Here is an 11,348-nt window from a genome sequence, read left to right as displayed (position 1 = left end):
TTTATCAAATGCCCTAAATTTTAACTTAGGACAACAATTTGAGGCACTCTTGGACTTGCTCTAAAGCTTTGTATCTACAGTGCGCCCACAGAGAAAACACAAGTGAAGTCCGAGCAGGAAGTCAATTCACTTGTGTGCTCTCGAATCATGGTACTATTCTATCTCTTCATCCTCTTTCTCTTCATACATCTTGCCCTAATTTAGGGTTTGCTTGCTTGCACTTCTCATCAAACACCTTCTGTACATATACATGTTTCTCCAAGTGCCCTATTCTTGTTTCTAACATGTTTTCGATTGCTTTGCTAGCTTAATTACGCCTTTTTTCACGTTTATATTTTTGTTTTTTGCTTATTTCTCGTGGGCTTCTTGCAAAGATGCAAACTTTATTGTTACTCAATAGTATAAGGATTTGACTTCATATGGACTTGAGCTGTCAACTTGCTTTATGATTTGATTTCTCGTCTCGAATAATTGAATTTTAGTATTATTCGCTGACAGTGGTGTTTGATTCATAGCTAACTATTGTTTGTGAAAGGTTGAGGAGATGATTGGGTTGAGAGAAAATGAATGACTGTTGAGAGGCACGATGGAAGATTATACAAAAATTAATTAGGTTCCCTCTTTTAGGACGTAAATATTTGGTATTACATGTATGGGTAGTGAGATAAATGTTTGATGAATTTGTAAGTAAACAGTTCTCCAATTTGATTCTGAGCCCCCTTATTATTAATTTTGATGTTTTTTTGCTCATAAGTTCATGTTTTGATTAGAAATAATGGAATCTTGCTTCAGAAAGTTCGTTTATTGCGTGTTTATTCGTTTTATTATATATCTTTGTACCAGGCTGCTAGGATAGGTTTTCTGTTAGCATTCTAACATTCATTGGATTTATATTCCTTTCCCTTTCTGTAGCTCTATAATTTTAACCTTTTAACCTTCATATGGGAAGAATGATGAGAAATCAAGGGAGAAATAGGAATACTAGAAATGTGTTACAACTTTCTAACTTTTCAGAATTTTCGTCATTAATATATTGTTCATTCTACTGTTATTTTTCACAAATTACACCAAAGCTACACCCGTGGAACCATGTATATGGCAATCAAAAACATAATGGAAGATACGCTGTAAAGTTGCTAAATTAAGAAACTGCTCAGTTCCACACTGTTTGCCCAAAATAATACTCTTGCGTTTAATTTTAGTAACCTATATTCTCTACTGAAGATATGTGTTTCATATGTTATTCGGAGTCTTTATGCATGTATCTTATACGTACTTGGGAAACAAGACAAGAACATATTATAGTATTCCAAAAAATTTTGTGATCGAAGAGCTGAACCCTGAGGCACCATCTAGGCATATTTCTGTGTATAAGTACTCTTTTTACACACAAACACACACGTTATAGGGACTGGATCAATTAGAACTGGGGTTGAAAAAGAACTTCGAACCTGCCCTTGGATCGTTGCTTAACTTTGCTTAACTTTGCTTGATCAATGGACTTCTTAAGAACATTTTGTTCAGCTATAGAACCCAATGTCAATTGTAGAAACTCAAGTGCAGTGTAGATGTAATTTTGCAGAATTGATAGTAACTGTAGATAGGTATTAAGAGTATTTGAAGGAATTAAATGAAGGAAAAGTGGCCTTTGGAATTGTTACATGTAAAATAGACTTATCCCAGCCTTGCTATTTATATAGTTCCTAAAAGATAAGTGCTACAGTTATATATGTAGTAGTTAATATAAAAGTAAAATTAAAAAATATATAATTAACAACTTTTATTAAGTCCGTGCTCATCATTGTAGTTCCAAGTATGGGAAAAACTCAGTGCCGACTTTGGAGGGACATACAAACAAGACCAAAGAACTTGCCGAAGGCAGTAACTATCGTGCATAGACTTGATTCTATAGAAGCATGCAGGACTAGAAAGCAGGGTTGGGGCAGGTAGTCGGTGTACTGCTGAGGGGTTCTGCTCAGTATGTATGGGGTGTGCCCCGTGACATATCTGGTATTTTAGGTCTAAGGTGCCGGGACTTTATTTATTTATTTTGGTGGGGGTGGGGGCTTCTGGAGTGGTATGGCCCATAAGTTCAGCTGGGACAAACACAATTAAGTCATATGATGTTAAATTTAACATACCAATTGAAGCCCAACTTTTTAATTGAGAGCAGCCGTGCCAAAAAGAAATCTTTCCCGCCGTTGGCGTCATCTGCATGGTTATATATATAGGGCATAATAGTTAAAGCATTAGAAATGACGAAAGTCTTGGCTTTAGTATGTTACGGTTATATTTTGGTTTTGATCTGTTATGGTATCATATTTTTAAAACCAAACATAATTGTTTGATTTGGTTTTTTATTTTTTACCGACCGATATAACTGAGCCGCAAACCGACAACCAAACCACCTGTTGTATCCGAACCACCCAAATATTACACACACACACACACACACAATTAGTTAAGACCCATGGACACACACACACACACACACACATATGTTTATGTCATTTGCCATCTCAAGTGTAAGATTTATCTGCTGATTTTATCCTATTTTGTTGCATCCATTGCAGCATTGCTTAGTAATCTCATAAACTAGCCATAAATAGATGTATCACAGAGACTTATTCTTCCAGTCTAATCTGATGTATACTAATCCATCTTATAAATTGATTGTTCTTGAACTCTCCCGAGTCAAAATTTATTCATTTGTTTTTAATACTATTTTGTACTTTTGTGAAGGTTAAATAATTTATGAACATTACATAATGCAAACATTTATTTTCAAGAATTTTGTTGTTAATTATTTGCAAGTTTAGAGTTACTTTTTTATTTTGAAACCACCAAAGCCAAACTGTTATAATCTGGGCGATCTGGTTTATTACTAACGGTAATGTTTATGGTAACAGTTGGCCGAATTCCAAAACTGAAAAATGCGGTTTCGATGCTTTTGTCCTCCAAACCAAACCGCCTGATACTCACTCTAAGTTTGTAGTGGAGGCAGGTGTAATATATATTATAATTTATATTAGTATTTTACTTTATCTTTATTAGTTGATTATTTAAATATATATGTTATTATATATAAATCATTGTTATGTTAATGAATTACATATAAAGCATTTTTATAAGAGTTAATTGCATTTCTCCCCTACACTTGGGCCCAAAAACACTTTAGTATGCAAACTTTAGATAATTGCAATTCGCCACCCACTGGTATTTTGTGCGCGGCAATATGCACCCTTTTCTTCAACTTCTGTTAAATATTCATGTTTAACGTTACTTTAGCGGGGCAAAACGGGAAAACCGATTTCTAACCGTCTTCTTCCCCATTTTACTTTATATAAGCCTGAATGTCATGTTCTTTAGCCCTATTAGAGGTTCCGGACTGCTGGAAGATGGAAAGAATCTGCTAAAGTAAGAAAAGCAATGAGAGGAAGGGGGTTGAAGAAGGAACCTGCTTGTAGTTGGGTAGAGATTGAGAATGTTGTCCATATGTTTGTGGCAAATGATGATACCCACCCACAAAGAGAAGAAGTCTTGAAGATGTGGGAAAAGATTACTCTTAAAATTCAAATTTGTATCGAACTGTTAGTGACAATAATTTCTATATAAATATAGGAAGCTTAAAGGAAATAGCGTATGGCCATATCTCTGCTTTCCTCTTGTTTTAAGCCTTTAGCTTCCTAACAGCAGATTGTAACAAGTGAGTGTCTGCGTGCAAAAGGGAAGGTCTGCATCAATATATATAGAGGGCAGGAGCTAGAAGGGTCCGACTTATCTTTTGCCAGCCAATATTAATTACGATTTATCCACAAGAAATGGGGAAGAAATCATGCATGAAGAAACCCCAATCTTGCTTCTGAAGCACACTCCAGTTTTCTAGTTCTCATAACAATTAAACGAACTAATTAACCCACAATTGCCCTCAATTTTTTAACGGAACCGTTAATTTTTGACGGAAGGGATGCATATTGCCGCGTACAAAATACCAGTGGGTGGCGAAGTGCAATTATATAAAGTTTGCATACTAAAGTGTTTTTGGGCCCAAGTATAAGGGTGCGAAATGCAATTAACTCTTTTTGTAATTTCTTTATCAGTCAGCACCCTTATCCCCACATATTTAGATTTGTCAAATTACTGTACACTTGTACTGTGCACCCATATCCCTGTTGCTTAGATCAGTAATAACAAAATCTGGGTAGAAATTTAGTATTAATGTTCATGCATTCGAATGATCATGTTTATCATGAGCCTTACTCCCCCCACAAAAAAAAAAAAAGAATTTGTAATGAATGTTATTACTGATTTTAATAGATCTGATCATGACGTAATAGTTTATGATTATTTGGTGAAAATCACCTGATTATTATATGTTTGACTTCCTTGTATACAGGCAAATCGGCACACCATTATTCTTATGCAGACTTCCCAAAGCAGAGCTACTCGGACATTTATGGATTATGATTCAATTAGTCAAGCAATAAATGGTATGTCTCTGTCATCTTTTCAAGCTAAGGATGACATAGTTCATTTTACTCTTCCGAATGGTTTTTGTTTTCTATTAATTAAATTGAAATAATAGCTTCATCAAACTTGTTTCAGAAAGCTAATTAATTGCATTATATGAAGAAAATTCCATCTGGTTTGCGGGAAAATTTTTTTGCAGTATATTTGAGCATGTTCCATTTCATGAAGTTGGTCTAAATGCTATGTGATACTGTGATAGTGAGTTTTATTTTTGTGATCGACGTATCTTTCTGGAATTCCAGTGTTTTCAGGTTTAAGTTAATAAATAAGACAAGGGAAGGACTGTAGCTTACCTTTTAAGACAATAGAGGGTAAAAAGGATGAAATGTCTATTGCAATTCAGATAATTAAACACACTCACACACCTGCCTTGACTTTGACAAGGTTTGAAACCTCAACATCCCGTTAAGGGAGCGAGAGAGATTCAAATGGACCAAGAGACTCTCATGAATTTAGAATTTAGAATTTCTTCATTATCAAATAACTTATGAATGTACTCGATGTTCACCACTCCCAAGTTCAATTTAAGCTTTATTGTTCTAGAAGTAAAATGCACCTGTAAAATGACGATATCTTTTTTCTTCTTAGTATGTCCGTGTTACAGTGAGACCATAAATATTAGTCACCATCACTAATGATATATTTGCTTGTAAGAATACATTACCTTGTTCCTGAGTTAAAAACTTAAAATAAGGGAGGTAAGCATCTGAAGAAGTAAACTAGCATAAATTTTTACCTGTGTTTGTGCTCTCTAGTTTTTTGGTAGGAAGGCAGGCAAAGGACTGGAGAGCTCTATCTTGCGTTTTCTTTTGTTAAACGACGTCCTTAATGTTTCTTGAGTGCGTGTCTCTAAGTGAAATTCATCACAGATTTTCTAAAGGACAATTAATAGATACTGCGGCTATCAGGGCAAGTGAGTATATAAAGATTGAATTGTCAGCCTGTCAGACTCTGTTAAAGCATTGCTGAACCTACAATTGGTCTGTCGTTGCGTGTTATAAGTCGATTTGGTTTCTTACATATATGTTGATGCCTCTTATCATCTGTGAGTAGGAGTTGCAGTAAGTATGTCTCATGCTAATGGGCCGTCTCGGGTATTAAGTCTTCTGTGTGTGTGTGTGTGTGTGTGTGTGTGTGTGTATTAAGGCTTACATATACAATGACAATAATATCTATCTTCTTGGATGATTAATCACTGGATTTACTGATATATTATTATAATATTTTACCAGAAATATACTCCATTATCAGTATTAGCTACATGCATTTTACCTACAATCACTGTTATATTGCTGATATTGTGCAGGTGTATGTGGGCTTTACGAAAGGAAACTTAAGGATTTAAATCCAGCAGTAAGAAACATCACTTATGACATTGCCGATCTTTACAATTTTATCGATGGGCTTGCTGATATGAGTGCATTAGTGTATGTCCTCTCCCTCCCTCCCTCTATATGCATGCATGTATGCATTCAATGTATACACTCCAGATTTGCTAACTCATTGTTATAACTTCAAAATATAATGATGAAACTGAATCTTTTGTATGAATGTGTGTGTGTGTGAAACTACGAATGCATGCATGTATGCATAGACTCTAGATTTAACTCATTGTGACTTCGTAATATAATGATGAAACTGAATCTTTATGTGCAGTTATGACCATTCAATTCAGGCATACCTCCCGTATGATCGGCAGTGGATCAAACAGCGTACATTTCATCATTTGACGAAATTGGCCAATTAAATTATATTGTATCATTGTCTTCTATATATTTTCTGAGGTGGCCACTATATGGTTCTAGTCCTATAAGACATCTGGAGTAGAATTTGTAGTTGGGGCCTTGGAAGTCTAGTTGCAAAGATGCTTTGTAGCTTATGTAGCACCTGAGAATTACACCTCGGTTGCCTGATTTACTGTATGTTATAGCTGTATGTCTTTTACTTTTTTGGATGAAAGTATCTGAATATATATGGTCATTTTTATGGAAACTTTAAACTGCTAAACTTTTTTGAAAGTCTTGTGGTACAATAGGTCTGATTCACCCGAAACAAATTATTATTCTGCATGGTTCATTGCTAATGTATAATTGAATGCATATTATGATACTAAGGTCACCAGAAACTAATTAAACGTGGGTGAACCATTCTAGTTACTGGATGCAACAACTTAATGGCTAAGATTGTAAATCATGTAGTCTCAAGTCTTTTTGACAATCTCAGTCAGCTTCTCCATAGGTTTGCTATAAATTCCTATGCTTTCGACGCCATTTTGCAGGTAGGTGCCGAAGAATCCATGAAATTTGCTACCTACTTGATAGTTGAACTCAATCTGCTCCAGGCCTTTGTTCACGGGGCTGGCATTGAATGGCCCGTGCGTGGTTTTATTAGTATGGAAACTGATTGATCTCAAGTATTTTGATCCATTATGATCCTGGTACCAGCCACTCACTCCAGTGATCAGCTCTGATGGATAATCCAGTGTGACCTGCAAATTCCACTTAGTTGATGAGCAGATCGTCGTAATATATGCTACGAGAAGATGATTAAGCTAGAACAAGACTTAACTTGATACAAACCGGTCATGTGGAAACGCGTATTTATGGATTTTAAATGACAAGATTTAAGTTGTCATTTTAAATTCTCAAACATGAAATCCAGGATTTCAAATAAAATCTAGGTTCCCGAACAAGCGCAAATTTCCCAAGAAAGTAGGGCTATCATTCGAGTCGAGCAAGTCGAGTTTCAAGCCGAGTCTAATTTGAGCCAAATTTAATCGAGTCAAGCCGAGCCGTTTCGTTTAGCTAATCAAGCCTAAACCTTTGCCCGACCACGACTTGTTTAATTTCACGAATCAAGTCGAGCTGGTTCGTTAGCTGAACGAGCCGATTTTAACGAGTCGAGCGAGCCAGCTTGTATAATTTTACACTTAATCGAGCGTACAACTTATGAAAAAAAACTCGTTTAATTAAACGAGCCGGAACCTTTGCCCGAATTCGGCTCGTTTAATAGTTCGAGTCGAGCCCAGTTAAACAAGTTCGAGCCGGGCCAGCTCGTGAACCGCCCGACTCGAAATACAGCTCTACGAGAAAGATTAAAGCACAAAATAAGATGCTTGCTTACCGTATTGAAAAAAGTACAACCTCCTTCACAAGGAAGACCAAGTATCTTGGAAGTGGCTAGCGTCGTTCCATTTTCAACATTGAGGAACTGGATAAATTTAAAACGATTTTCGTATACTCCAATGTAAATTTGTGCGATCTCGGATTTCCCTTTCTCATCCCAAACACTTCCTGAAGCTTTTGCTGCCGGCCCAACTTTAAACATTCTCAACAAAAAATATACCAAACAAAGGTAATAAATATGTTCGTTATAGAATATGACTCCCGCTTTATGTATGTGATTACAAGTAAAAGAGTGAATATATACGAGTTTGATTTAGGACGATGTTAAGACCTTAATGCACGTATACGATGCATGGAGAGCAAGGTGAAAAAGGGATAACAGATACCGGGGGAAATCACTGAGAATATGGTCCTGTTTGGTTGAGAGAATTAGAAGCTCCTTCTTCCTTTTGCTTCCGTTGACCCGTTTGTGTTAAGAAATAGAAGCACTTTTGAGAAGATGAGAATGTTAATTTCTCTCTCACAGCTTTTGCTTCTTTTTCAAACACTTTATTAACTTATTTACTTCTCACTTCTACTCCACTTCTTTATTAACAAGAAGTCACTTTTTTATTCTTTATTAACAAGAAGTCACTTTTTTAAGTTAACCCAAACGACCCTGTATCTAGCCGTAAGACGGATACGGCAGAATTTGGTCCACCACAGCATTGATGGTTTTTGAGACTTTTTTATTTTTATTTTTTTTATCAGCATCTACATTCCCTAGATAAGTTGTATCATAAATATAATAGGTATCGGGAATTCTTTCCTCCAACAAAATTTATCATCTAGCTGAAAGATGCGTAAAGATATCTCCGTACGTATAGATAATAAGACCAAAGTCCGATAAAAAAAACCTATAAAGTCTCTTTCCATGATCCTGAAAATTAAAACAAACAAATTGAAATATAAGAATGATAATTTAAGTTAAAAATGTGTATATTGTGGGGAAAAAAATTATAATTATGACATATAATTTCTGATAAGAACATAACATTTTATTCAACAATAAAAATATCAGAACTTATAAAAAATATGAAACAATTATGTAAAATTATAATGTCTAACCGAGAATTTTGGTTAGACATGCAGGTACTAAAATATTCATAATTGATACTAAACTTTCTTGTAAGAACAATAATAACAAATAAAAAATTTTATATACTCTGTTGGGAAAATAAACAAATGAAATAATCATCCTCTTATATAAACCTTTTAAAAAAAGTTTTATGAAATTAATATCCCAATCAACATTAGTTTATTATATTATATAATTATCCGATTAATCAACGGAGGATTATCATAGCGTCACAAAATATATGAATTAAAAGATTCTAATTATTAATCCAAGAACATTTAATATCCCAATCAACATTAGTTTTATGAAATTAATATCCCAATCAACATTAGTTTTATGAAATTAATATCCCAATCAACATTAGTTTATTATTTAATTATCCGCTTCTTAATTGTAAGCAACATCTTGATTCGGTGATAAAAATTTGTGTGGAAACACATTTCCAGTCCATAACTCAAACGATAGCTCTATTACGTTATGATGAAAAGGGTACCACTAGTTCAATGAGAATGCATAGATACTTGTATTTGTATGTACATTTTCTTCAAAATATCATTTAACCGTCTCTTTATGAAAACAAGCGATTGCAATTTACTGTTTGTTTGACTCGATCATTATTCATTGGTGTAGATGCCGTATGATTTTTAATTATTAAACTAACACATTTGTTTCAAAAAAAAAAAAAGAAAATGTAAATATATATGTCTCAATACTATATACTCTGACAATTTATTTATCATAAAATTCACAAAATTTATCAATATCTTATATCTCGATAACTTATCCATTTAATTACTCATATATGTATAATATCATGAAAATTCTATATTCTCCTTAAGACACATTTATATGATAAAAGTTTTTCTTATTATCAAAACTTTTAAATAATTTTCATTTGTCGACTCGATAACAATGTTTGCGGAACATAATTACTTTTGCACCAATAAAATATTCACTGTTATATATATGTCAGTCAACCGAAAAATTGTAAATATATTGTAATCAAATTTTAGTTTAATACTTATGACAAAAAATATCTAATTTAATATTACTCTTCGTCCCAATTTATCTGTCTTGTTTGACTTTTTGTGGTCAAATTGATATGACTGATAATATTTTTTTTTTTTTGAGTAAGTATCAATTCAATAATGAAAAACCATACGACATCTACAAAAAATGTCGCGGCGACCAAACCATAAAACAGAAATAATAGCTGATTAACCCATTCTTGTTAAAGATACAATCACGCCATTTGTTGAAGACAGTGTTCTAAAAATCGTCGAGTCGGCCGAGTACTTATTCCGAGTACTCGTTTTTAACCCCTCGTCCGATCCGAGTTCCGAGTAATCGGGTTCAAAACCGATTTATTAAAAAATCGGTCAAAACTCGGTTTGACTCCGAGTACTCGAGGTCAAATCCGAGCTAGACTTATTAATTTTTTATTGTTTTATTTGAAAATTATTTCAAAAGAGATTAAACGTAAATTTATATATGTTTTGGTCTTTTTTTGCAAAGTATTGACATTAATTAGAAAGTATATGTGTTTTATTATTAAAACTTGTGATAGATTATTTTGTCACAAACTATCAAACAAGTAATTTTTATTTGAATTTCATTATTTCAAGTGTGTTACTAAAATATTGATATTATTAGATAGTTTTATTATTAATCAGTATATAACTATGTATGAGAGAAATAATTAATTAAAAAAAAAATACCCGATTAGTTATCCGATAACTCATTCCTAGTACTCTCCCGAGTTCCGAGTACTCATTTTTCCAGAACCAAACCGAGTTGGACCGAGTTCCGATTTTTACAACCTTGGTTGAAGATGATATAATTACATGTACCCGCTTCACCATATCCAGTTGAAACTAATCCGGTTTGAGCTATCAACCATAATTGCGATCTTATAAAAACTCTTATCACTAAATCAAACACCATACTCTCACAAACAAAAGAGAGAAATACCAAAACTTTCATTGAGGAGAGACTATAACGAAACTGAAATTGCAAATTAAATTAGAATTACAAAATAAAAGGAAAGTTTAGATCCAGAAAACAAACCACAAAAATAAGAGAAACCGGACCCCTCTAAACCGTATAGCCATACATTTGATCGGAAAAGATAAAAATCCGGATACTCCGATGGTTTTGATCTAAGAATTTTTATTGAAAAATGAAAAAAAAACAAGAGATTGAGGCTTTCCGTCGGAGAAAACCGATGGTAGCCCCATCGATTATAGTGGAGAAAGAAGCGAGAGAGGCGGCTCTGGAGAGAATTTTAGGTTTAATAATAGGCGACTTGTAAATTACGTGTGACCTGACTAATAATTAGTAATTAGTTTTACATGATCTTGAAGATCGAAAAAATACATTTCAAAATAGAATAGATGTAGATTCTATTAATATATTTTTCATAAATTTTTCTAATTATTTTATATATATAAATTTCAATCAAAATTTAGGCAAACAAATAAATTGAGACGAAGTGAGTAATAACATGTTAAAACAAAAAGAATAGGATACGGTAAATCAGTTTTTGTTATGCCAAATTAACAGGCAAATAAAAATTG

At 33.7% G+C, this 11,348-nt stretch overlaps 1 protein-coding gene across 1 annotated transcript; it reads left to right on the top strand.

Annotated features, from left to right (window-relative positions):
- On the top strand, positions 1-6,548 carry LOC108205000 (enhancer of rudimentary homolog). Its single transcript, XM_017374739.2, has 4 exons — positions 1-150; positions 4,397-4,490; positions 5,837-5,957; positions 6,187-6,548. The coding sequence occupies exons 1-4, from the start codon at positions 148-150 to the stop codon at positions 6,275-6,277; spliced, it is 309 nt and encodes a 102-aa protein (XP_017230228.1). The 5' UTR covers positions 1-147; the 3' UTR covers positions 6,278-6,548.
- Positions 6,549-11,348: the final 4,800 nt, after the last annotated feature.

The sequence above is a fragment of the Daucus carota genome, chromosome 1 (genome assembly GCF_001625215.2).
Source record: "Daucus carota subsp. sativus chromosome 1, DH1 v3.0, whole genome shotgun sequence".
NCBI classification, from domain to species: Eukaryota; Viridiplantae; Streptophyta; class Magnoliopsida; order Apiales; family Apiaceae; genus Daucus; species Daucus carota.
Note: the sequence above shows the minus strand (reverse complement) of the source record. Positions and strands in the feature narration are given on the sequence as shown.

Coding starts and splice junctions, on each gene's coding strand:
- LOC108205000 (XM_017374739.2), top strand. Junction 4,491..5,836: donor AATTAGTCAAGCAATAAATG/GTATGTCTCTGT, acceptor GATATTGTGCAG/GTGTATGTGGGCTTTACGAA. Junction 5,958..6,186: donor GCTGATATGAGTGCATTAGT/GTATGTCCTCTC, acceptor CTTTATGTGCAG/TTATGACCATTCAATTCAGG.